The sequence below is a fragment of the Balaenoptera musculus genome, chromosome 14, assembly GCF_009873245.2.
Source record: "Balaenoptera musculus isolate JJ_BM4_2016_0621 chromosome 14, mBalMus1.pri.v3, whole genome shotgun sequence".
NCBI classification, from domain to species: domain Eukaryota; kingdom Metazoa; phylum Chordata; class Mammalia; order Artiodactyla; family Balaenopteridae; genus Balaenoptera; species Balaenoptera musculus.
In genome coordinates, this window is record NC_045798.1 from 57,961,866 (window position 1) to 57,986,634 (window position 24,769).

A 24,769-nucleotide genomic window follows, 5' to 3' on the forward strand; every position below is an offset into this window, starting at 1 on the left:
TAGGAACATTTGGGTAAGAAATCTGAGGCTAAGTGATACAAAGTTGTTTTGTGAAGGTCATGAGATTTGTCAATGACAGAAGGAGGTCTAGAATTCAGATTATCTGAATTAGTACAATTATTTCGATTATCAGGTGAGTTCAAGGTTATATTTCTGAATTTTTCTTAATGATAATGCTGTTTTTATCTTCTGTTTTTCATTTGCAGGAGAACTGAGAAACAGGAAAAAAACATTTTTTCTTATGTAGGCTGCTTTGTGTTTTTCTGTTTTTATGAGAAGAGACCCCTTACATTTTCTTCCACTGTACATTGAAGGCCTTTAGTCTCTAGTGATGCTTATTTAACTTCATCTTACTTATGCCCCCTAGAACGTTTTATTGGAAGTCTATTTAAAATTTCATGATAGGTTGTAAACTATAACCCAGTATTTCCCAAATTATGGTCTGCTGGTCACTAATATGTATGTTTTCTAAAAAGGTTAAAAAAGGTAGGGGTTGTCTTGTGGCCAAATATGTTTGGAAGATACTGGCTTAGAGTAAAATGTACTTTAAAAAAAAAAAAACTATAGTATTTATCAGAAACTTTAATACATGCAAACTTGCACATATATCTCAAAGAGGCTATTACCCATATTCTTTGACTATGCAGCCTCTTTTTCCAGAACATAATGTGACTCTAGTGCTGCACAGAACACACTTTAGGAAGTGTAGTGCTTTAACCAGACACAATTGAGGTGAACTATGCTAAAAATGTGTATCTTCTCTTACAGAAAGAATATTTTACACATCAGTGGTATCTCCTATTATTTTTTCAGCTCCCAAATTATAACCAGCCCTCTTCCTCCAGTGTCTTCCCCTCCTCCTGCATCTAAAACAAAAGAAAGTTCAGATGGTGAAAATCTGGAAGTGAGTACAAAGCTTTTCGAGTTTCCTATAGGAGAGATCCTACAAGATAAACATAATGTTTAATGTTCGTTTAAAGAACATTATCATCATTTATTATCTATCATAAAGATAATGTTCGTCTTGAAAACATTGATTTTGATTAATAAACTAAATATTACAACTTTATTAAATAACCTGGTTTATGATGCATGTTTATAACTTTTCCTCCCATCAAAAAGTGCCATCTTCAGTTCAAGGCATTTTATTGGTGCTTTGGACATATAAGTGGATTCAAATGCAATGTGAAAATAAACTGGGCTTAAATATTTTTTTAAGGAAACTCAGAATATTTATTGTTAACACATTTATGAACATTACTGTAATTGTTGGTGTTTGTGATTACATTGTAGAAATGTATGACTTTGATACTAGGGGAAATACACTAAGCTGCTGTTTTTAGCTTATACAGAAAAATTAAGTTCTTTTAGCTAAGCAGAGTAATTTTTGAGGTACAACAGGTCTTTTTGGCTAGTGCTACTCTGAAAATTATATTTGGGAGTTCATTTGCAGAAGTTGATCTAGTATGTATTGTTGATTTTTCTCCCTAAGACTTCTAATTTGAGAAGAATATTTCACGCCCCTGATGTTGAAAATAAATAATACATGCTTGATATTAGAAAGAAGTTTGATTGTTTTTTTAAATGTATATATTATTGCTTTTAGTAAAATTTTAGGAGTTAATGTTGATAACTGAGTGACGTTTGTTTTCAGTATTAACTGTTAACCAGAGTTTGCTTGTCTGCCTACCTCTTGATGTATTAGAAAATACTGAAAAAGGAATTTTAAATTACAGGATCATAGAATCCTTAGGGGAGCCCTTTGAGGAACCATTCACCTCCAGTTTAATTATTTTGCCCTTTCAAAACTAAGGGACTGATTTATTGGTTCAGTAATCAGTTCATTCACACGTATTTTTTGAGTTCTTACTATGTACCAGAAACTATTCTATATGCTAGGGATGATGCAGCAGAGAAGAAAACAGTCAAAATCTTTATCTTCATGGAATACATTCTAGTGTTTGGGCTGATGATAGTCAATAATATTTATATACAGTAGAAGAGATAATGATATCTGTTTTCCATGGAGAAAAATAAATCAGAAAAGGCTGACAGAGAATGTTGGGGTGGGGTTAGGCAGTTGTGATTTTGAAAAGATTGGTCAGGGAAGGCCTCCTTGGAAAAGTAACATCTTTTCTAAAGATGAAGCAGGTGAGGGAACAACCATGTGGTGATCTGGAGGAAGAACACTTTAAGCAGAAGGAACAAGGGGTACTTTTTAAGTACCCCAACCTCACTGAAACATCTAATCCATTGATCTCTACCCTTTTCTTTATCAGCACCCTTCAATGTTTGCTTTCCTCTGAGTATAGCCTTTATCCCATGGCTCATCATTTTAGTCATTCCTTTATTAGTACTTTTAGTTTCCTTGGCACAATCTCAACCCTTGATAAGCCTAATTAATTAACATAATTTCTCTATACCTGAATATTGCTAAAGAAATCACATAACCTAGCATGTTGGTATCACTATAAATTCATGACTCCAGACATCAGGTGGGCACTCAACACTGCCTTCTTACATTTCTCTAGGTGGTTGCTCTCCCTGCTCTACAGTGACTCTTTCATACCTTTTCTCCTCTGTTCTTCATGCCCTGCTTCCCAGTCTCTAGATCACAGTTCTGCCTCATACTTAATGGAAACAAATAGAAGCCACTAGGTACTATCATTATATTAAAACTTACTTTGCTAAAGTAGTAAATGACTTCAGTGTTTGTGGTTGTGCATACTTTAAGTTCCTCCCAGCATTATTCAGCAAAATAAATGACTCCCTTCTTGAAAAACTAACTCTTTTCATGGTTTGGATGATACCATACATCCCTTGTTTTCCTCTTCACCTCTCTGGCTGTTCCTTCTTGGTTTCCTTTGTCAGCACTTTCTCTGCTGCATGACACTTTATTGTTCCTCAGGGTCCTCTTCTTTTCTCAATTTATACTCTTGCCCTAGGCTGTAATGATAAACTCAAATTTATATTTCTAGCACATTTCTCTCATCTAAGTTTTAGATTCATATATCCAAATATGATCTCTATTGTATATCTGACAGGCATTTCAGACTTGATGTTTCAAAATACATCTCTCTCCCCCACACACTCTTGCCTGTTTCTCACTTGGAATTTCCATCTGTGATGTAACAAATCAACCCATTTGCTAAATCCATAAATTTGGGAGTTACTGTCAATTCTTTTTTTCCTTCCTACTTCCTCTCCATCAGCAAGTTCTATTAATTATACTTCCAGAATATTTTAATAATCTGTTACTTCACTCTATCTCCACTCTCACCGTTTACTCTTCTAGACTACTGTAATAGCATCCTGACTGATCTCAGGTCTGTACTATTCAGAGGAAATAGAGTCATTTTCAGAAAATGTAAATCAGATCATCTCACTCTCCTGCTTTAGATCTTTTGTTGAGTAGGGATTGCTTTGAAAATAAAATCCAGAATGGGGGTCGCTGCCGCGGCTCTGGCTGCCCTGGCAATGGGTGTCTGACCCTGATCGCAGACGGCGGTGAGGTACCTTGTTTTTCTGACAAGAATTGACCATGTCGGAATGAAAGGAAGCTCTCTGTGCAGACTGCTGTCTGTGGAACCTTTGAAGACGATAAAATAGTGTTCGATTCTGTAGGGGGCGCCTCTGGATCAAGCTATGGTGGAAGATGTTCCGGAAAGACAGAAAGCGACAGAGCAGTAGCAGCTCCCAGAATAGTGAAATCAGTACTAAGAGCAAGTCTGTAGATTCCAACCTTGGAGGGCTTTCTCGATCCAGCACTGTGACAAGCCTTGATATTGATTCCACCCAGAGCTCAGTACAAAGCAACAGTCATTCAGATACCTGTGCAGAATTTCGAATAAAGTATGTTGGTGCCATTGAGAAACTGAAGCTCTCTGAGGGGAAAAGTCTTGAGGGGCAACTAGACCTGATAAATTATATAGATGTCACCCAGCAAGATGGAAAGTTGTCTTTTGTTCCTCTGGAGGAAGAATTTATTATGGTTGTTTCTAAGTATGGTATAAAAGTATCCACATCAGATCAGTAAGATGTTTTGTATCGGCACACTCTATATTTTATCATCTGGAGGGTCTGTTATGATGATGGTCTGGGGACAGGAAAAAGCTTATTGGCTCTGAAGACCACAGATGCCAGCAACGAAGAATACAGCCTGTGGGTTTACCAGTGCAGCAGCCTGGAACAAGCACAGGAAATCTGCAAAGTTTTATCCACTGTGTTTGACTCTGTATTGTCATCTGAGAAACCTTGAATTCTGCAATAAGGGGAAGTAGACTTCATGTGCAAGTTCAGCTGTTTTCTCAATAGTTCTGTTTTCAGTCTGCGGTGTTGAACTATTATAGAAATATGAGAAATCCTTTGCTCTAGATTTTCTGAAGAAAATGCAGTGTATAAAATATCAATCATTTGTTTTTCTGTTAAAATGTGTCTTTTTTTTTTTTTTTTTTTTTTTTTTAAGAAAAAGGGACTTCCCTGGTGGTCCAGTGGTAAAGAATCCGCCTTCCAGTGCAGGGGATGTGGGTTCCATCCCTGGTCAGGGAACTAAGATCCCACATGCCGTGGGGCAACTAAGCCTGGGTGCCACAACTACTGAGCTAACGCACCTCAACTAGATAGCCTGTGTGCTGCAAACTACAGAGCCCATGCGCTCTGGAACCCACGCACCACAGCTACAGAGCCCATGCACCGTGGAGCCTGCGTGCCACAACTAGAGAAGAGAAAACCCACATGCCTCAACTAGAGAGAAGCCCGCACGCTGCAGTGAAGAGCCTGTGCACCACAATGAAAGATCCCACGTGCCTCAACGAAGATCACATGTGCCGCAACTAAGACCCAATGCAGCCAAAAAAATAAAATAAATAAAATAAAATCCTTAGTAGTGTGACCTTAAAGGTCTTCACAATTTGGCTTTTTTTTTTTTAATTTTATTTATTTATTTATTTATTTTTGGCTGTGTTGGGTCTTCGTTTCTGTGCGAGGGCTTTCTCTAGTTGAGGCAAGCGGGGGCCACTCTTCATCGCGGTGCGCGGGCCTCTCACTATCGCGGCCTCTCTTGTTGCAGAGAACAGGCTCCAGATGCGCAGGCTCAGTAATTGTGGCTCACGGACCTAGTTGCTCAGCGGCATGTGGGATCTTCCCGGACCAGGGCTCGAACCCGTGTCCCCTGCATTAGCAGGCAGATTCTCAACCACTGCACCACCAGGAAAGCCCACAATTTGGCTTTTACCTACCTTTTCAGCCTCCTTTACTTTAGTGTTCACTATATTTCAGCTACATTGAGCCTTTTAAAAGTTCCTTGAACAGTTAGGTTCAGAGCCTTTGTACATATCGTCATTTTGGTCTTGCCTAAATATCACATCCTCATTGCTGCCTTCTGACCTCCCAATCTAAACTATTTCTGTGACTTCCTTTAATGCTTCTCTCCTCCACCAAATGTTAAGCTTCCAGTAGGGCAAGGAACTCTGCAAACCATGGCGTCCTTAGCCTCTCACATATCACCTGGTTTAGAATAAATACTGGATGGTGGGATGGAGGGATAGATGGATGCATGAAAATCTGATCTGTGACATAGATATGTAGATGAAAACCGATAGGCAAATGTAGACTCTCTTATTTCCCCCTTGTTAATAGCAGATGGTAATATAATATATATACATTTCTTTTAATTCTTTCAGCAAGATCTATGTACCTTCTTGATATCAAGAGCCTGCAAAAACTCAACACTGGCTAATTATTTATACTGGTATGTGAAATAATTTTTTGTTTATTTTCTCATCGCTGTTCAAGACTATTTTCTTCCATACTGTAAACAAAAAGGCAGTTTAAAATAAAGTATGAGCAATCATCAAAAGCCTATGCAGTATTTATATCTAGCTGTATTTCTTTACAACTGTGCTAATGGAAATGCTTATTAGCACCACAGTTTCTCTTCCTTTCACTAACTTTCCAGGAACTAAGATAAAACTGGGTAAGATAATCGTTTTTTTCAGTTTGATGTCTGCTTGCCTTTTATGCTATTTAAGTAGTGTAAGTATGATACTTCACTGTCCTTCAGGAGTGTGTATTTTCACATTATTTACTAAAACACTGGAATCATGCAAGACCAGAAAATTAGAATTTGAAGTTACTTATACATGAGAAAACTGAGGCAGAGGCATGATGTAGCTGAACTTGGTAAAACCTGAACTAGGATTAGATCATTTATCTCACATTTTGCCATTTACAGAGTATTTTCAGTGACCTTTTCTCATTTGTTCTGTGAAGTTAAATAGGGCAAGTGTAAGTATCTCTGTTTTACATGAGAGCAGGTTTCCTGAGTGAGTTACATGAAAGAAAGAGAGGAACTGAGGCATAGAAAAGCTAACTGATTTACTGAGACACAATTAATGTGAAGCATGGCTCCCTTTATCTGTCATAGAATTCTAAAGTGTAAAGAACAAGTAGCTTAAGCCACAATGAGAAATATTTTGGTTCAATTAAAGAAAGCACTAGGATTAAACACTAGACAAGAGAGCCTTAACTAGTTTTATAGAGCAAACAAAGGGCAGAGCCAGTTGGGTAAGCTCTACCTGAAGCTTTCTGTACATTTGAGAGAACATTTTTTTAAACTTCCTGACAAACTTGATACTTTTTTTAACTGTAGAAATGATCTCTGATCTAATCTTACTGCTCAGTTTACTGCGGTTAACTTAAACAGTACAAATTAATAGATGTCCATTCTGAAAGGTAATTGTTTTTGAAGAATAGTGAGGCGTTTTGCTTTCCGTGTTTTAGACTGAGTTGGAGAACTGTCCTGTAGGTCAAATCATTAACTTCATTTTCCCACTCTCCAAACATAATCTTATCTGGATACTGCCCTTGTAGCCAATAAATAGATAAATAAATCAAAGGTTCTTTAATAAACTTGGGTGTTCATTACTTACATAACAAATATTTCTTTAGTTTCAGCCTTCACGGTTCTCTTTTCATTGAAGAAAAACCGCTTTCAACAATCTTAACTAAATCAGTCATTTTTTCCCCCCTTTGATACCTGTAATTTTTTTTTTCCTGTTGGCCTTAGTAGTGGGAGGAAAAATAGTTCCTTGCTTTTACTTTAGAGTTTAATATAATATTCATAAACCACGTTTCCCTCACCGTAACTTTCAGTATGTCCTTGAAAATACATCCACAAAATGTTTTGGCTAGTTGTTAATCACCATTTTTACTTTGAAAATTTTGCTTAGAAATCATTGTATTACCAGATAGGTACTATTTCCTTTTAATGTAACCTCTTGCTTCCTAATGTTCTCCATATTCTAATCTGAATTCTTAAGTGTATGTCTATTCACTGGTGTTATGGAAAAATATTTCCTCATAAAAATCTGGCTAAATAATTCAATGGAAATTAAAAAAAAAATGTGTGGAGCACAGTGCCAAGGTTTTGAGTAAGGACTTTTAAGCTTCTTAGGTATTTAAAATTAAGGTTTTATATATTTTAAAAATCATTTACTAAGAATTATTTTATAGATATTTTTTATTTCCTTGTGATATTCATGGAAAGTTTACTCTGGCTCAGAATTTATAGTCCAGAGTAGTCACTATTATAAGAGCTATATGTATGTATACTGATTATGTGGTGATTAAAATTATGTATTCTTTGGATTTGAGTATAGACCAGATTTCATTGTAAAATTTGAAATTAGTTGCGATAGGATCTTTGATATCTTATTTCAAGTAGGAAGAGTTTTCAAACCATTCTGAAAGCAGCTGAACAGTAGGAAACCTATTAGATGAGCAGTTTCCAATGAGGCAACAGTTTCTGTTCAGAAAGAGCACTTTGTTTTCTCCATAGATAATAAACAAAGTACAGTCCTAGCTCCCAGTCTTATAAGCATTCTATCAAACTTAGATTTGATTTGTGTTTTCCCACTATGTCTCTGATTCACTGATGCAATAGCATGTGCTATGTCTGTTCATTCTCTGAGGAGTAATTAATTGTTTTTCCCATATTTATAGTCTGCATATTACATACTCAGAAACACTCATGGGGAAGGAAAAGCTATTGATGTGGACTTCTGACTTTGGTACACACCACTTTTGTGATTGTAGGGTGAAAATATGGGAAATAATTCCAAATAATTGACTTAAAATAATCATTCTATTCCTTTGAACCTGGACAGAATAGTATAAAAATATTAATCACATGTAACAATTTATATGCCTCTCAGTCTAAGCTTACTCTATTATAACAAATATATTAAAATATAAATTTTAATTGATTGTGCTATTTCCTTTTGAACATTTTGAATTTCCTTGTTCATTTGTTCCCCTTCCATTGATTTAAACAGGATTCCTGCTATAGTTGAATCCTTAGAGGCCTACAGTAGTACAGACAATCCTTTTAAAATGAATAGTGTCAACATTTTAAACCTCAGAGGGGAGTTATAGTCTCCAGTCTGTAAAGTGTTGGGCATCAGGATCTATAAATCGTTGCAGTTTTTTATTTTTATAGCTATTCCAGTATGTTGAAATTGAAAGTAAACTTTGGCTGCCTTGACATGTTTTTCTATAACTTTTAAGACCTTTCAAAGTAATAAAGGTTATTTACCTCACAAAATGAAATTGCCAAGAAATAGGTAGCCCACTGATGTCATCATACAATGGGTACCCAGGCAATTTTGTCTACATTTCTACTTGAAGATGACAGGTTTCAAGGAAGTACCTGAGAGTGCTTTGTAGAGTCTCCTTACTGCTGTGAACAGAGAATTCAGAAGTGACTCAAATCTAGGTCTTCTAGTCTTGATCTAAATTTGTCCTTCATTTTGGAGATGACACTGTCATTTTTATTTTAGATGGACTTTTCCTTTGCATAAGAACTTTGGGTTGAATGATTTTGAGAGGTGTTTGCTATGTGACCTTTATCACGTAGCTGCAGCCATTGTGTTTACTTGACAGTCAAGGGGACCTGAACAAAGCAGTGGAGCCTGTATATTGTGGTCATCTGTATTGCTCCTTTAGAAAGGAGTTGCCGTGTAAACACAGGAAAACACAATGAATATACTAAGATGATGGGGATAGTCAAGGACTTCAAAGGGTTAGAGAGTATGGACTGGGTTTGAATCTGTATTGACAGTTTCAAGATTCAAAAATGCTTTCTTGAATATTTGGTTTAGAACTCTCGTTGGGAACATAAGGTAGATACACTGTCAGGGTTTATTTCCTCATACCACTTTACAGAAAATTCTATTGTTAGGTTATACAACTCTGAGGACTTCCAGATCACCTGGGAAGTCAGTGGGAGAAGGCTCTTAAATTTTATCAACCTTTAAAACATTTCTTTGTGTAAGACTATATTGTGTATGTCAAGGGCTACTAAAGATTTTTAAGATACGGAATCTGGCATCGGTTTCTTTATAACCTCTGAAGGGAGCTAGGAGTAAATGTGTGAAACAGTGATGAGCAAGGTAACATTATCAGCACAAGTTGTATGAGAGGCTGTGCCTGTTTTAGGAAGTCAGAGGAGAAAGAAGTTGTTAGGGTTTGCAAAGACTTCCTGGAAGAGACGGAGTGTCACCTGTATTTGAAGGGTGGGTAGAATAAGGAAAGGTGGAGGTGGGAAGGTGTTTCTGGACAGTACTGCAACATGAACGAAAGCACAAAGTGGGGGTGGTGGGGAGTCGAGCTGATTGGAGTGTGAATGCATGAATTGGAGATGGTGGAAGTTTGAACCAGAAGCTTATGGCCACAGAAACTGTTTTAAAATAGTAGAAAAGCGGGAACCATTGATGTTTTTGTTAATATAGGTGGACCTGAAGGTAGTTTAAAGAAGAAAAATTTGGATGATTGTATTGATCGATAAGGGATTTGTTTTTAGAGTTAGAGAAGCTAGGTAAGAGGTATCTGCTGGTTGATTCCAGACAGGGCTTGCTAGTAGTACAGCACAACTACAAGAAGCATTTTAAAGGAAAAAATCAACAGGGGCTAGTGACTAATTGAATATAGGTGTTTGAAGTGAGGGAATGTGACCTAGGTTTGGCTCTAGATGCACAGACCACAAATTAAACACAGAGTGCCAGTTATAGTTTTAGGTAGAGCCTGTGTTCTCTGGTTTGGTTACAACCTCATGTGATTCAAACTGTAGCCCAAATGGCTGAAATATTGATAATGCCTTCAATTGAGATAGAAAAATAACTCATTTAGTGTGATAACTTCAGTTTTACACATCTTCGGTTAAAAATGACAAGCAGTGTCTTGAAAAGGGGATCTGCTGCTTGAAAATTAGGGTAGTTGAATATAAAAGCAGATCACCTAATGACATGCAAAGTTAGGCCTTAGATGTGGGAAAAGGGATATATATTCATATTTGAGAATTATCAACATTGAGATACTTGTTAAATCCATGAGATTGGGGTCATTCATTCAACAATAATATATTGAGTATTATGAACCAGGCATGGAAGTGCTGAGGGTATCAAGATGGACAGGTAAGCTCTCTGCTCTCATGAAGTTTATCTTCTAGATGGTTAACTATTTTCTTTCCAGAAATAGTATAAAGGAAAATAGTAAGCCCTGTGATTTGAGATTTGTGAAATACTATCAGTTAAGGAAGTTCAAAAGTTTCATGTGGTTTTTAAAGGTCAAACTGTGAGAGTAAGCTTAGTAGAAAGAATTCTAGCCGAGGACCCCAGAGTCCAGGGTTCTGATTTCAGCTCTTCAGTCAACTAATTGTGCCACCATGGGCAAGATACAGCCACCTCTAAGTTTCGCTATTGATAAAATAAGCAAGTTTCAAACTGCACGTCATTATCCATTGAAATCAATTTTAAGGCTCACAGTCTAGCATTTGTTATTTAAAGAAAAGTGAAATAGAACAGAGTAACAAATATTAACATATTGTTCACAGAATATTGCTTTGTGAAATTTTTTTCAGTTTTATGCATCTGTGTGCACACATGGGCTGTGTGTAACGAGTTGTGATCTAAAATGTATTTGTTAGTATGGCTTGTTCCAATCAGAACAGTTGGAAACACTGGATTAGACAACCTCTAAAATCTAATCCAGGTCATTATTTATATGATTATATGAATTGTATAAGCAGTTTAGGTTTAAGACTATATTTATATTTAAAATTTTTTTAACTCTCTATAACCACAATTCTATGATGGAAAAATTGAAGATTATATATGGAATTTTGAGAAATGGGGAAATTGGATATGAAAGGAAAAATTAAGATTTTTATTTATCTTTCAGAGGTATGTTACTGAGAGAAGCTTCAGTGTTGTTTTTTGTTTTTTTTGTTTCTGGAATAAGAGAGCCTTATGTAATACCAAAAGTATTACATATATTTTGAAAATATTTTTGTTCATGAGTTACTTGGTAGATTTGTGAGCTTATATAATTTCTGAAGATGTTACTGCTCTGTGTACCTCATAAAGCATTAGGAGAAAATGCTCATTTTGATGCCAAAATTTTTAGAAAATCTAGGATATTGTACACATTAAGGCATTCTGTTATTAATTTACCTTTATAGAAGGTTATATATGTTGTTCCTGAATTTTCAGCTTTAAAAAGAGTGATGATAGAATGTGTTTCATTACTCCCATTAATTATTTTTGCAAATGTGAATTGATCTGTTTTAATGGAAAGGCATAAGTGTTTACAAAATGATTCTGAGTTTCATTTCACATTTACATGAATGACTTTACATTTTTAAGGTATGTGATAGTGGAATGTGAAGATCAAGATACTCAGCAGAGAGATCCAAAGACCCACGAGATGTACTTGAATGTGATGAGACGGTTCAGCCAAGCATTGTTGAAGGTAACCGTTTAATGTAGGGGTTGGCAGACACGGTGCATGGGACATATCTGGCCTGTTGCCTGTTTTGGTATGCCCTATGAGCTAAAGATTTTTATTTTTAAATAGTTGGAAAAATCACAAGAAGAATAATACTTTGTGACACATGAAAATTATGTGAAATTCACATTTCAGTGTTCATAAGTAAAATTTTATTGGGACATAGTCATGCTTATTTGTTTTCATATTGTTTGTGATCACTTTGGCACTCCAATAGGAGATAAATATCTGGTATGGAAACTATATAGTCAGCAGGACCTAAAGTAGTTAATCCTTGGCCCTTTATAGTAAGTTTGTTGACTCCTGATTTAATAAAATAAACCTATACCTGGAACAAAAAACCCCAAAGCTTTGCTTTCTTATTGCACTGTTTTCTATTTTTATTGTTAAGACTAGGTATATTTATATAAATCTGGTAATGGTCATATTACAGATACTTTCTATATAACTTGTATTTTTGCTTTTATAGTTTCTAGAGGTATGTAAGCCATTTTTCACCTGGTATTCTTGTGATTGTTAAGGCAGTGTCACAGTTCAGCCAGCAGAAGGTGCACGGGCAATGAAAAGAAAACTGTCACGACATTAACTGTGATTTGCTGTAGAAATGTAATATTTTACTTCAGAGCATCTTTATCTACTGTTTCATGTTTCATTTAAATTTTCTTAAAAACGTAAGTCACATCTTATTGAACTCTTTGAGACTAAACTTTTGTATAGTTCTCAGAGGCCAGAGATTCTTTATATCTAACTGACTAGCAGATAAGCAGTTGGTCCTCTCTTCTAATCTCAGTTCTGTCACTTATAACCTTTGTCATCCTGTGAAGAAATTTCAGTCTCTTGGAGCATAAATTTCCATCTTCGAAATAAGGATGACAATTGCCAAGCTGCCTTTATCAATGTAATTGGAGAGATTAAATGAGAAAATGTTATTTTATAATATTTTATGAACTGAGAATTACTACATGAGACTTTATAGCATTTAGTTTTTATGGCTTCTGTTTTACTAAGCAAGCATATTATATTGCTCTTTGAGAACTTTTTTTTTTAAGTATATATTTATTTCCTTGAGGATAGTATTGTTTCTGCTGTATGCCCAGCACATTTTTGAAGAAATTATAGGCTTCCAGATACTTATTGAACTGGTGAGTGAATACATTTTGGGTGAATGAATTCTATTGTGTCACATGGTTGCGTGTGGGAAAAAAAGTGCAGTTTTTGTTAGACAAGTATTCGCTGAAGATTCAGATAATTTTCAATTGTGGAAGAGTTGGTGGTGTTTAACTAAGATAACAGGTTTATCATTATCTCTGAATAAAGATAATTAATTTTTTTCAATACTACTTTGTGTTGAAGTTTGTGGCTATTAAAAGAATAAAGGTCACCCATGCTATTGAAGAAACCCTAATCATTATGCTACATAGAATTAATTTTTCTTTCCTTTGAATCCCTTCAGGGTGATAAGTCTGTCAGAGTTATGCGTTCTTTGCTGGCTGCACAGCAGACCTTTGTAGATCGGCTGGTGCACCTAATGAAGGCAGTTCAGCGTGAAAGTGGAAATCGTAAGAAAAAGGTAAACCTTTGGGCTTTGCTTTCTGTTTATGACTAATAATGTCTTGGTCACATAAAATACTGAGTTTTGGTACTGTCTCTTTGGTTGATATATTTTACGGGCATACCTCGGAGATATTGCGGGTTCTGTTCCAGACCACTGCAGTACAGCAAATATCACCATAAAGTGAGTCACACGAATTTTTTGGTTTCCCAGTGCATATAAAAGTTAGGTCTACACTATATTGTATAGTATAGACTATACTGTAGTCTGTTAAGTGTGCAATGGCATTATGCCTAAAGAAAGCAATGTATATACCTTAATTAAAAATATTGCTAAAAAATGCTAGCCATCATCTGAGCCTTCAGAGAATCATCATCTTTTTGCTGATGGAAGGCCTTGCCTCGAGGATGTGGCTGCTAACTGATCAGGGTGGCGGTTGCTGAAGGTTGGAGTGGCTGGGGCAATTTTGTAGAAGAAGACAACAATGAAGATAATTAAGCTTTGCCACGTCAGTTGACGCTTCCTTTCACTAACAATTTGTTTTCACTGTAGCATGCAGCGCTCATTGGCAGCATTTTTACCCACAGTAGAACTTCTTTCAAAATTGGAGTTAGTTCTCTCAAAGCCTGCCACTGCTTTATTAACAAACTTTATGGAATATTCTAAATCCTCTGTTTGTCATTTCACCAATATTCATAGCATCTTCACCAGGAGTAGATTCCATCTCAAGAAACTACTTTCTTTGCTCATCCCTAAGAAGCAACTTCTCATCTGTTAGTTTCATCACGAGTTTGCAGCAGTTAAGTCATATTTTCAGGCTCCCCTTCTAGGTCTAGCTGTCTTGCTAGTTACTTCTTCCACAGAAGTCTTGAACCTCCCAAAGTCATCCTAAGAGTTGGAATCAACTTCTTCCAAACTCCTGTTAATGTTGATATTTTGACCTCTTCCTGTGAGTCACAGTTATCCTTGATGGCATCTAGAATGGTGAATCCTTTCCAGAACATCGCCAATTTACTTTGTCCGGATCCCTCAGAGGAATCACCAACACTCACAGCCTTATGATAGTATTTTTTAAGTACTGAGACTTGAAAGTCAAAATTAGACTTTGATCCATGGGCTGCAGAATGGATATTATGTTAGCAGGCATAAAAAACATTAACTCACTGTACATCTTCACCAGAACTCTTGAGTGACCAGGTGCATTGTCAATGAGCAGTCATATTTTGAAAGGAATCTTTTTTTTTCTGACCAGTAGATATCAACAGTGGGCTTAAAATATTCAGTAAACCATACTGTAAACAGATGTGCTATTATCCAGGCTTTGTTCTTCATTTATAGAGCAGGCAGTCGATTTAGCATAATTCTTAAGGGCCTTAGGATTTTTGGAATGGTAAGTAAGCATTGACTTAAACTTCAAGTTGCCAGCTGCATTAGCCCCTGACCAGAGAGTCAGCCTGTCCTTTGAAGCCTTGAAGCCAGGCATTGACTTCTTCTCTCTAGCTGTGAAAGTCCTAGATGGCATCTTCTTCCAGTATAAGGCTGTGTCATCTACCACTTTTGTTAATTATCTTAGCTAGATCTTCTGGATAACTTGCTGCAGCTTCTACGTCAGCACTTGCTGCTTCACCTTGCACTTTGATGCTATAGAGATGGCTTCTTTCCTTAAACCTCATGAACCAAGCTCTGCTAGCTTCAAACTTTTCTTCTGCAGCTTTCTCACCTCTTTCAGCCTTCATAGAATTGAAGAGAGTTAGGGCTTGCTCTGGTTTAGGCTTTGGCTTAAGGGAATGTTGTGGCCGGTTTGATTTCTATCCAGACCACTAAAACTGTCTCCAGATCAGCAATAAGGCCGTTTTGCTTTCTTATCATCCATGTGTTCATAGTAGTTTAATTTCCTTCAAGAATTTTTCCCTTGCATTCACAATTTGGCTGTTTGGCATAAGAGACCTAGCTTTTGGCCTGTCTAGGCTTTCAACATGCCTTCCTCACTAGCTTAATTATTTCTAGGTTTTGATTTAAAGTGAGAGACATGTGACTCTTCCTTTCACTTAAACACATAGAAGCCATTGTAGGGTTGTAAATTGTCCTAATTTCAACACTGTGTCTCAGGGAATAGGGGAAGAAGAGAGAGGGAGAACAGCTGGTCAATGGAGCAGTCAAAACGCACGTAACATTTTATCGATTAGGTTCTCCATTTTATATGGGCTTGGTTCATGATGCCCCAAATCAATTACAATAGTAAAATCAAAGATCACTGATCACAGATCATCATAACAAGTATAATAATAGTGAGAAAGTTTGAAATATTGTGAAAATTACCAAAATGTGACGTAGAGACACAAGGTGAGCAAGTGCTGTTGGAAAATTGGCACCAATAGTCTTGCTTGACACAGGGTTGCAATAGACCTTTAATTTGTAAAAAATGCAATATCTGCATAGTGCACTAAAGTGAAGTGCAATTAAATGAAGTAGGCCTGTTATAGTAATAGGAGTTGTTCGAAGTACAGATTATGTATAGGACCCTATTTTATGAGTTTATATACATTGATTTTATCCACACAACAACCCTATAAGTTAGGTACTATTATTATCCCAATTGTAAGGGAAAGTAGGTAGTAGAAGGTTAAGTAATTTGCCAGATGTCCTCAGGTAGTAAGTGTTGAAGTTAGGATTTGTACCCAGACATTCTGAGTCCATATTTTTATCTACAGTGCTTTTCTGGCTCTCATTTTAGAATCTTAATATCTTAGAATACAATTTATTTGACATGGAAAGAACCTCTAGAGATTATTTAGACTAGAAGTTTTCTGAGAAAAAGAAGGTCCAGAGTAACTTGCCCAAGGTTGCAGAACTAGTGATAGTAACTGGCAATGTGTTCTCATGGCCAGTACATTGATTTTGCTCTCAACGGGGTGAGGTTTCTACTTGATGATAATAGATGAGCATCTCTTCTTCAGATGTTATTTTTCCTGATCTTTTGCCCAAATGATATGAAGGATTCATCTGATATCTTCTCTTTACCTAATCCCATAACTGTAAAATCTTTCTTAGTGACCTTTGTAAAACACCACAACACATTTTACTGTTCTTCAGAATTGTGAGAGGAAAGTGGAGAGACTAAAAGGTGAAAAATTGAGTCAGGAATTTAAAGGCAGGGGATCAGGTCTGGCAGAGATGCATGCAAGGAATAATGTTAACAAGGTTAGGGAGGAGAAAATAGGCTGAAGAGAAACACATGTTTATTGAGTTGGCATTTTCTTTGTTTTTGAGAAGAATCACAAATCCTGGTTAAATAACTAAATTCCTACTGCTGTTCCTCCAGGAGCCCTTCTCCCCAGAGGTGCCCTAGTGAGCAGCCGTGTGATCCCAGTGCTCACCAGCAGAAAGAATGCCTGTTCTTGTGACTGTCAGTTTGGGGCATGTATTTAAACCGCAGTTTGTTCTTATGTGACATACTCTTTTGTTCGCCACACATGAGCCTCTGGATACACCTCAGTTTTCGCTGTTCTGGAAGATGACTCCCTACTGGAGACAGCACTTATAGTCCCCAAAAATAAATGTTGTTTTTGCCACATATTGCAAAACACATATTGTTTTGCCTATATTTTAAGTCAAACAGTCCCAAATATAGTGTCAACATTGGCTAAAAATCTTTTCAGACATTTTTTCATGATGTGATAATAGACAAACATAGTTTTATTTACTTAGTTTTACTAGAAACAAGCCCTCGGGTTTTAGTGAAATGCCAAGATGACTCTCTACCACCATTATTTGTGTTATTACTAGGAATAATGAAATGACTACAGTTAATAATTTGCAATCATATGTAATAGTACTTTTCCATCCCTCTTAACGAAGTTGGGAGAGACTTGCCTTGGTGAGTGCAACGGTGTTAAATGTGTGGCCAGGGGATCCAAGAGTTAGGTGTCCGATGGTAAAACAAATAATAATATTGTTGCCACCTTCTTTCCTTTGCTGATCTCATTTAGGAAAAATTCTCTTGATTGAGGTCTTTGAATGTAGATATTTGAGTTCTAATAAAAATGCATTGATTCCACACTTTAAAAAAAACAATTAAAGCTTTCATTTTGAATGTTAAGTAGTCTCTTTACACTTTGTGATTCTTTATGTTATAATATTTATTCTATAAAAATGTATCACATGCCTACTGTGTGCCAAGCACTTCTCTAGGTTCTGAGGATGCAGAGGTGAATATAAAAATCCCTACGTTTAGAATGTAAGGACCTTACATTCCTGTTGGAGGAGAAAGTTAACAAAATAAGTAAAATATATTTTATGCTAGAGAGCATCACGTGCTTTGGAGAAAAAGCTGGAAAGGGGAATAGGAAGTGCTGGGTTCGAGTATTAAGGCAGCTTTTCACTTCTCAATGGAATGGTCAGGAAGGCCTCACTGAGAGTTGACATTTGGACAGAAACCTGAAGCAAGTAGGGGAGCAAGCCACTGAATATCTAGAGAAGACTATTCCAGCCAGAAGAGCTGCAAGCACAAAGGCCGTGATATGGGAGCATGTGTGACATGTTTGAGAAATAGGAAGAAGCCCAGTGTATTAGGTCAAGTTTTCTCCCTTTAAGAACAAGCTCACCTGTTTAAAGAATGCAATACTCTCACAGCTTTCAAAGGAAATAGATTGTTATTTTGAAATTGAATAGATGGGCTTGGTCTAAACACTATAGATGCTGCTAAATGACAAAGCTGTTTCATCATGGCTTGAATTTCTCAATTTCTGAAATCTTGGCTCAATGCAGTATGCATGTGAGCTAAAGAAAATAAATAAATGGTGATATCTTGGGAAAAGTTCGATCAGACAGAGTCAATGAACAGTAAAAGGTAGGGTCCAAGTTCCTCCAAGTAAATTGAGTTTACTTTCTAAACCCAAAACATGCAGTGGAGCAGCTAATGAAATTCTTGCTTAATATTTGGTCATGAGAAATTAAGCTTCAAATGAAATTAGATTCTCCTTGTGATTTCACAGATCCTTTGAAAATAGAAATTGCACCTTAAAGTCCAGCTTGAGTATACTCCTGATTCTCAGTTGCAGCAAGAGAAACATATTCCCTAACCTTATGAAAGTCCAGCTTTTCATAGGTCAAGGGATTGCTCCTTTTAAAGCATGCTGCTGCTTTTGTCAGGTGGATTATAAGTGCTTGTCTCTGACACATACTCTCTCCTTTATGTTGTATTACTTCGCATATACTTTTATGGTGCTTTGCAAATATTTTAAAGTTAATAGAATCAGTCTTTATGTCTTTACCATATGCTTTAAAAACCCCTTTTCCGTTTTAACCTAATTAGTACTTTCTAACTTGTTCTCCTAGAATGAGAGACTACAGGCATTGCTTGGAGACAACGAAAAGATGAACTTGTCAGATGTGGAACTTATCCCATTGCCTTTAGAACCCCAGGTGAAAATTAGAGGAATAATCCCAGAAACAGCTACATTATTTAAGGTAACTGTGGTGGATCTTCAGACACTACTTTTGAAAAAAGATACCTTTTATTTATCAGTGTGTTTTGTTTTAAGATCTTTAGTATTATCAGTAGACATTCTTATGTGAAATGTATAAAATATTTTTATATCTCTGGATTTTTTTACTCTTTAATTTTTGAGCTATTTATTAATCACCTGCTTTTTCTCATGTAAGCTTTTTTTTTTAAAAAAAGTAAAAGTTAAATTGCAAACTTAGACATTATAAGTTCCCATGGTTAGATATGAGTTCCAGTTAACCTATGACTTAAATTTTTTCTTGTATTTTCAAGTGTAGTAATTCTCTTTAGTCCTTAATAGCATGCCAGACTTTCTTTTGGCTGGCCACCACCTGGATAGTTAGAAAGAACTGGTAGCAGCTGCCTTCTCTAAGCAGGCCAAAGGGCTGAGCATCATTACTTGTGAAGAAGCATCATTATCTGCTGGGCATCATATTGAAAGGTCTCTCTGAGGCATGATGTTTTAGGTCTTCTGATTCTAAGGGTAGAAGGGCATAAGTTGCATTGGGATATTACTTTGTATCAGATAAGAAAGGGCTCATAGATCAACAACTTGGGTATATGAAAAGGGGTGTGATTACAGTAAAAAATAGTTGATTTTTTTAAGGGTGTGTTAAAGGCAGCCCATGGCAGCCCAGCTCACACAACTGCAACGTTAGTTTCATAAAGCAGTACTTAACCTTACTGCATATTACGGACTCTAATAGTTTCTATTCTTTTAAAAACTATTCTGTTGCATTAATTTTTAAATGTTGTTTGCAACCTATTTAATTGGTTTTAAAACTCATTATTGAATTATATCCTGCAATTTGAAAAATGCTGGTACAGGAGAGAAAATGCAAGTATTTCTTAGTTCATGCTAGAACTCCCAAATAAGACCTGCTTCTAATAATTCTCATTCCCTTAGGACTAATCAAAACCAGTGAATCAAAAAAGGAGTTTTATCATTTTTTTGCAAACAGGATGAAAAAGAATGTCTAAGACAAAAAGCAGGAGTTGTAAGAGTGGGGCATAAGAATCTATCATTATTGTTTAGTGTATTCTGGATCCATTTTTCCCTTAATAATATAATTTTATAATTATGTCTTATATACACAAAGTAGATGGTCAATAAAATATCATGGGACATCATTTTAATCCTAATATTCAGTCCTGATTTTTTTCTTCCAGCCCTTATTAAGTATGTGGACATTCTTAAAAATTCTGAATTGCAGTTTACAATTAATGGTTCTAGGGCATTTACCACATAACTCTAGCATTATAATTCTTAACCATTTTTGAGTCATGAATGCCTTTAAGAGTCCAATGAAAGTGATGGATTGGATACTGTAGAATGTTACCCATATGCTTGTACATACACTGAAATGTCTGCACAGAGTTGTAGGGGAATCCATGAATTCCTGTTGTCTTTTTATGAACTCCTTAGAGCTGAAAAGGTTATGCACCTAGTTTTCAATATTTTTAAACAGTATTTTGTAGACCTTAGCTTAAGAATGAAAGCTAGATCTCCATGGGGAGTGAACCCCTTAAGGCACTGGGATTAGTGCTTAGTTATCCTGAGGTTGTCAGCTGCTTGCATTAGATTTCAGATGAAATCTAAATTTCAGAATCAGATCCGAGTCTGAAAAGGGAAATTACAACAAAGAACCTCTTGCTTATCATTTATCTTTAGGAAGATCACTTCCAGTTCTTCTTGAGCTTTTGTGAGCTAGGGTACAAGGTAATTTATAAAATATATTTTTGCCTGAGGTGATAAAAGGATACTACAAATTTAAGATAATTTAAAGTTTGGAGTTTCAGTCCACTAGAGGTTGTAGGTTCTAAACATATATTCTTTGAAGCATTTTTGATGCCTTTTCCCCCAACATTTTATACGAAAGTTTTCAAACATACAGCAAAGTTGAAAGACTTTCACAGTAAACAACTGTATACCCACTACTTCTATCCTATTATTAACATTTTACTGTATTTGCTTTGTCACACGTCTGTTCATCCCTCTGTCTGATACTTTTTGTGCTATTGTTTCTCATGGCCTGTATAAATTAAGGTTATTATTATTTGTTTTCTTTATTAGACTCATTTCTTTTCTTTAGATTATTATAAATTTCCCCACATTTCCATCTTATATAATTTGAAAATAATATTTTTATTTCCAGAGTGCCCTTATGCCTGCACAGTTATTCTTTAAGACAGAAGATGGAGGCAAATATCCAGTTATATTTAAGCATGGGGATGATTTACGCCAAGATCAACTTATTCTCCAAATCATTTCACTCATGGACAAGGTGAACATAACCTTATGTTGGTAGGGAACATTTTTTCATTTTAGAAATCGATGATTTAGTGGATATGCTATACATGGACAGAATTGTTTGTAACATTCAGATGCAGTCCTAGAAAGCTGAACAATCTCCACTTGATCTTGAGCAAATTTAGTTGTTTTTGTACATTGCAGGATGGCTCTTGTGATTAGTATAAAATGAAACTGCATGTGTTCCTTTTTATAAAAACTTTTTTCCCAGTTAAGTTCCTTCAATGTTAAATTTAGTAATTTTCTTCCTCTTAGTCAATTAAATCTTCTTTTTTAAATCCTGTTTCTGTCCCTGGCTTATAAAGGAAAATATTTGTCCTCATTTCCTTTTTCTGAGCTCTAAAATACTTTGTGACCAGTAAGGCCTGCATAAATCCTTAGGAGGAACCCTTCCGTTCATCGAAAACTGACAGTGATTTAGAAAAAGATAAAAAATTTGACATACCACCATGTAAAGTGTTTAATACATTTATTTTGATAATAGATAAAAGTTAAATTAACTAATTGATTTAATTAAACCTTAATTTAGGTTTACCTCCTAAATCTCTGTGTATTAAACTGCTATAGTACTTGCGTGCAAAACTATTTTATAACATTCTTTTCATTTGGTTAATATAACTTTTGATTTTAAGCTGCTACGAAAAGAAAATCTGGATTTGAAGTTGACGCCCTATAAAGTATTAGCCACTAGTACAAAACATGGTAAGTTTATTTTATAACATGATTATTTATTTCAGTGTCCAATGAGTATACTTTTCCTTTTTTAATTGAAAATTGTTAAGAATGTTAGAGATTGAACTCATTTGTAACACTGAAGACCACTTGGGCCTTCCTGACTGCCGGCCTACCTTCCCTCTCTCCCTCCCTCCCTCCCTCTGTCCCTCCCTTTCTTCCTTCTGTCCTTCCTTCCTTTTATACCTCTTGGAATCATTAAACAACATATTTGGAAGAAAAATTAGCACCTTTCTGATATATTTCTTTGCATTCAAAACTTTCAGTAGCTACAAACTACAGTAGTTTTCTTCCATGGTGTTCTGTATCTGGAATCATTACTGAGCGTTACTAAAACCCAGAGAGGCTGTGCCCTGCTTATACAAGCCACTCAGCAGATGATGTTGCCTTATCCACTAATTTTTTTTTTTAATATATGTCTAAGTCTTTTTGAGATTGAGTAACCTCTGGAAGTTTGGCAGAAGATTCCCTAGGAATGCTTGCCTAATGCCTATTGTAAATTTTATAATCTTGTTACTCTTAGAGCTTCTTACCCTTAGGTACCTTGAAGAAACAAGTACCTGTTTTATTTTAGGCTTTCTGCCCTTCTCCAGGCCACTCCCAAATCTTTTTGATGGTTTAATTCCTCTTCTCATTTTTCTCTCAGAATGATATTGTTAAAAGTGCAAACATTCTACCATCCTACATAGATTGATTTATTTAGCTTTCATTTGCTCTTGGGACAAAGACAAAAGCCTTAGCTTAGTTTACAAGTTCTTGCATGGTATGACATACTTCTGCACCTATCTCTGTCACCTCTTTTTTGCCACCCTCCCCCTTGCTTCTTAGGCTTTAGCCACACCAGCCACCTTCCATTTTCTCAAATGTACCATGCTCTTTTCAGTCTTATATGATCATTGTCTTTAATATCCTTTCCGCTTTACTAATTAATCTTTATTATCCTTCAAAACATGGTTCAGATGTCAGATGTCCTCTGATCCCTGTTGTAATATAGGTCTCCCTATGCTGTTCTCTTTCGTTCATAGTTTTTATCCCAATAAAACTTGCAAGCTTGTTAAGATCTTTGAAAGGAGGGTCAAGGCTCTATTTTTGCTTACCTGGCCAAGTTCTTGCTACATAGTAGAAAAACTATAAACGTCTGTTAAGTGCATTAATGCAGACTGTTCAGTATTTATGATATAAGAATAAATGATACATTTCTTACTCTAAAGAAATATACAGTCTCCTAATTTGCATGTGAATAATTATAATGTAAGGCTTACCAAAATCAGATCATGGTTGTTTATGATCCTGAAATAGTTTCCATCATTCAACTTTGATTTTTTTTCACAGATTTGTAGTTTTATACTTCTTTTGTTGTCCCTAGACTTACCAGACTTACTTTTTCTCCTTGTTCTCCTGTATACTATCTTCTTTCCCTTCTTTTTGGTAGTTTAAGGGATTTATACTTCCCTCTCATATCATTTCCAGGGAATGGCAGAAGATGGAATATTACACAAAGAAAGCCAATGAATATACTATAATTTTAGGGTTAGGTGATTGATATTCCACAATTCCAGATTTCTTAAAATGATTTTAAACTCAGAATAATTTTAATTGACATATGTTATAATACTATAGAAAGAAATTTTTATGCCAGATTTAAGAAGCCTAGCCTATTACTTTGTGTTCCTTGTGTATAATAATAGAAATTGGCCTAGAGAAGCATACAGATTGTCAGCTTAATTTTTTTTTAAAGTTTGCTTGTAATTCCTATGATGTAAATGCCAGTGTATACTAAATACAATGTTTATAGACCTCTTTAAGCTATTAGGTTTGTAGTGTATACATTTTCAAATGAAGACTATTCTTAGCAGAATCTTTATTTTTATTGCTTCACCAATAGCTATGCTTAATACAATGCATCTGTTTCTGTGTAGGCTTCATGCAGTTTATCCAGTCAGTTCCTGTTGCTGAAGTTCTTGATACAGAAGGAAGCATTCAGGTACAGTATCTATTTTAAAGATTTATAAATTTCATGAATATATTCTTATCATAAAAATTTCAGTCTTTATAAAAAGTATATAAAGTTAGAAATGACAGTCTCTTTTTATCACTCGTCTTCCCTAAAGTTGTTTTCCTTTCCTGAGAAGTAAACAATGCTAACAGTTGGAAACGCTTCCATGGTTGATGTTCAGTTCCTTAAAATGGGCCTAACACATAATAGGAGATCAGGAATTAATTGGCAAACAAAGTTTAAATTTGTTAAAGTTCATGGTTGCATTATATTTCAAAGTATGGAAATATTATAATTTATTTAGCCATCAGTGAACATTATGATTATTTCCGATTTTTGTTGTTTGTCAGAAGAGTGCTACAGTGATATTTTTGCTCATACATGTTTGGCACAATTATTTTTTTAAGACCCTTATCCCCACCTCCAAAGTCATTTCTCTCCTTTAATATGAGAAAAACCAAGTTGTTTCTGGGACTAAGCCATGTATATCTTTGGATTTTTTTTTTACATTTTAAATATGTGAATTAGTGTTTAATGCAGAATTCTTATTATATCTTAATAGTTTATTTTGTTAATTTTTAAATATAATTTTTCTTTTTCCTAAGAAAAATGTATATAATTCACACAGAAAAATTGATATGCCTGAGATGAAAAATAATACAGTGAAAGGCTTGATAGAGGATATTTGCTATAGTGTGTTTTTGTGTTTCTCAGTTTAGAGTGTCTCAGTAATTCAGTATGGAGTTTAGATTTGCAAGAAAGCGTTACTCTGATTTGTTGGCAAAACAGGTGGTTGATTCTGTTGTTTGGTTTGGGGTACAGTCATGTTCA

The 24,769-nt window shown here is 35.5% G+C and overlaps 1 protein-coding gene and 1 pseudogene across 4 annotated transcripts in view; both read left to right on the forward strand.

Moving 5' to 3' along the window:
• The window catches only part of PIK3C3 (phosphatidylinositol 3-kinase catalytic subunit type 3), a 167,434-nt gene that overhangs the window by 94,049 nt on the left and 48,616 nt on the right, over window positions 1-24,769 (forward strand). For all 4 annotated transcript variants that reach the window (XR_005016191.1, XR_005016190.1, XM_036823238.1 and 1 more), the window contains exons 12-19: window positions 814-904; window positions 5,682-5,749; window positions 11,700-11,805; window positions 13,295-13,411; window positions 18,731-18,862; window positions 21,056-21,184; window positions 21,843-21,912; window positions 23,862-23,926. Coding sequence is in view for 2 of the 4 variants with exons in the window: in XM_036823238.1 (XP_036679133.1) it covers window positions 814-904; window positions 5,682-5,749; window positions 11,700-11,805; window positions 13,295-13,411; window positions 18,731-18,862; window positions 21,056-21,184; window positions 21,843-21,912; window positions 23,862-23,926 (778 nt within the window). In the remaining 2 variants the exon portion in view is untranslated. The remainder of the gene's footprint in view (window positions 1-813; window positions 905-5,681; window positions 5,750-11,699; window positions 11,806-13,294; window positions 13,412-18,730; window positions 18,863-21,055; window positions 21,185-21,842; window positions 21,913-23,861; window positions 23,927-24,769) is intronic.
• Window positions 3,656-4,258, forward strand: LOC118879950 (annotated as a pseudogene).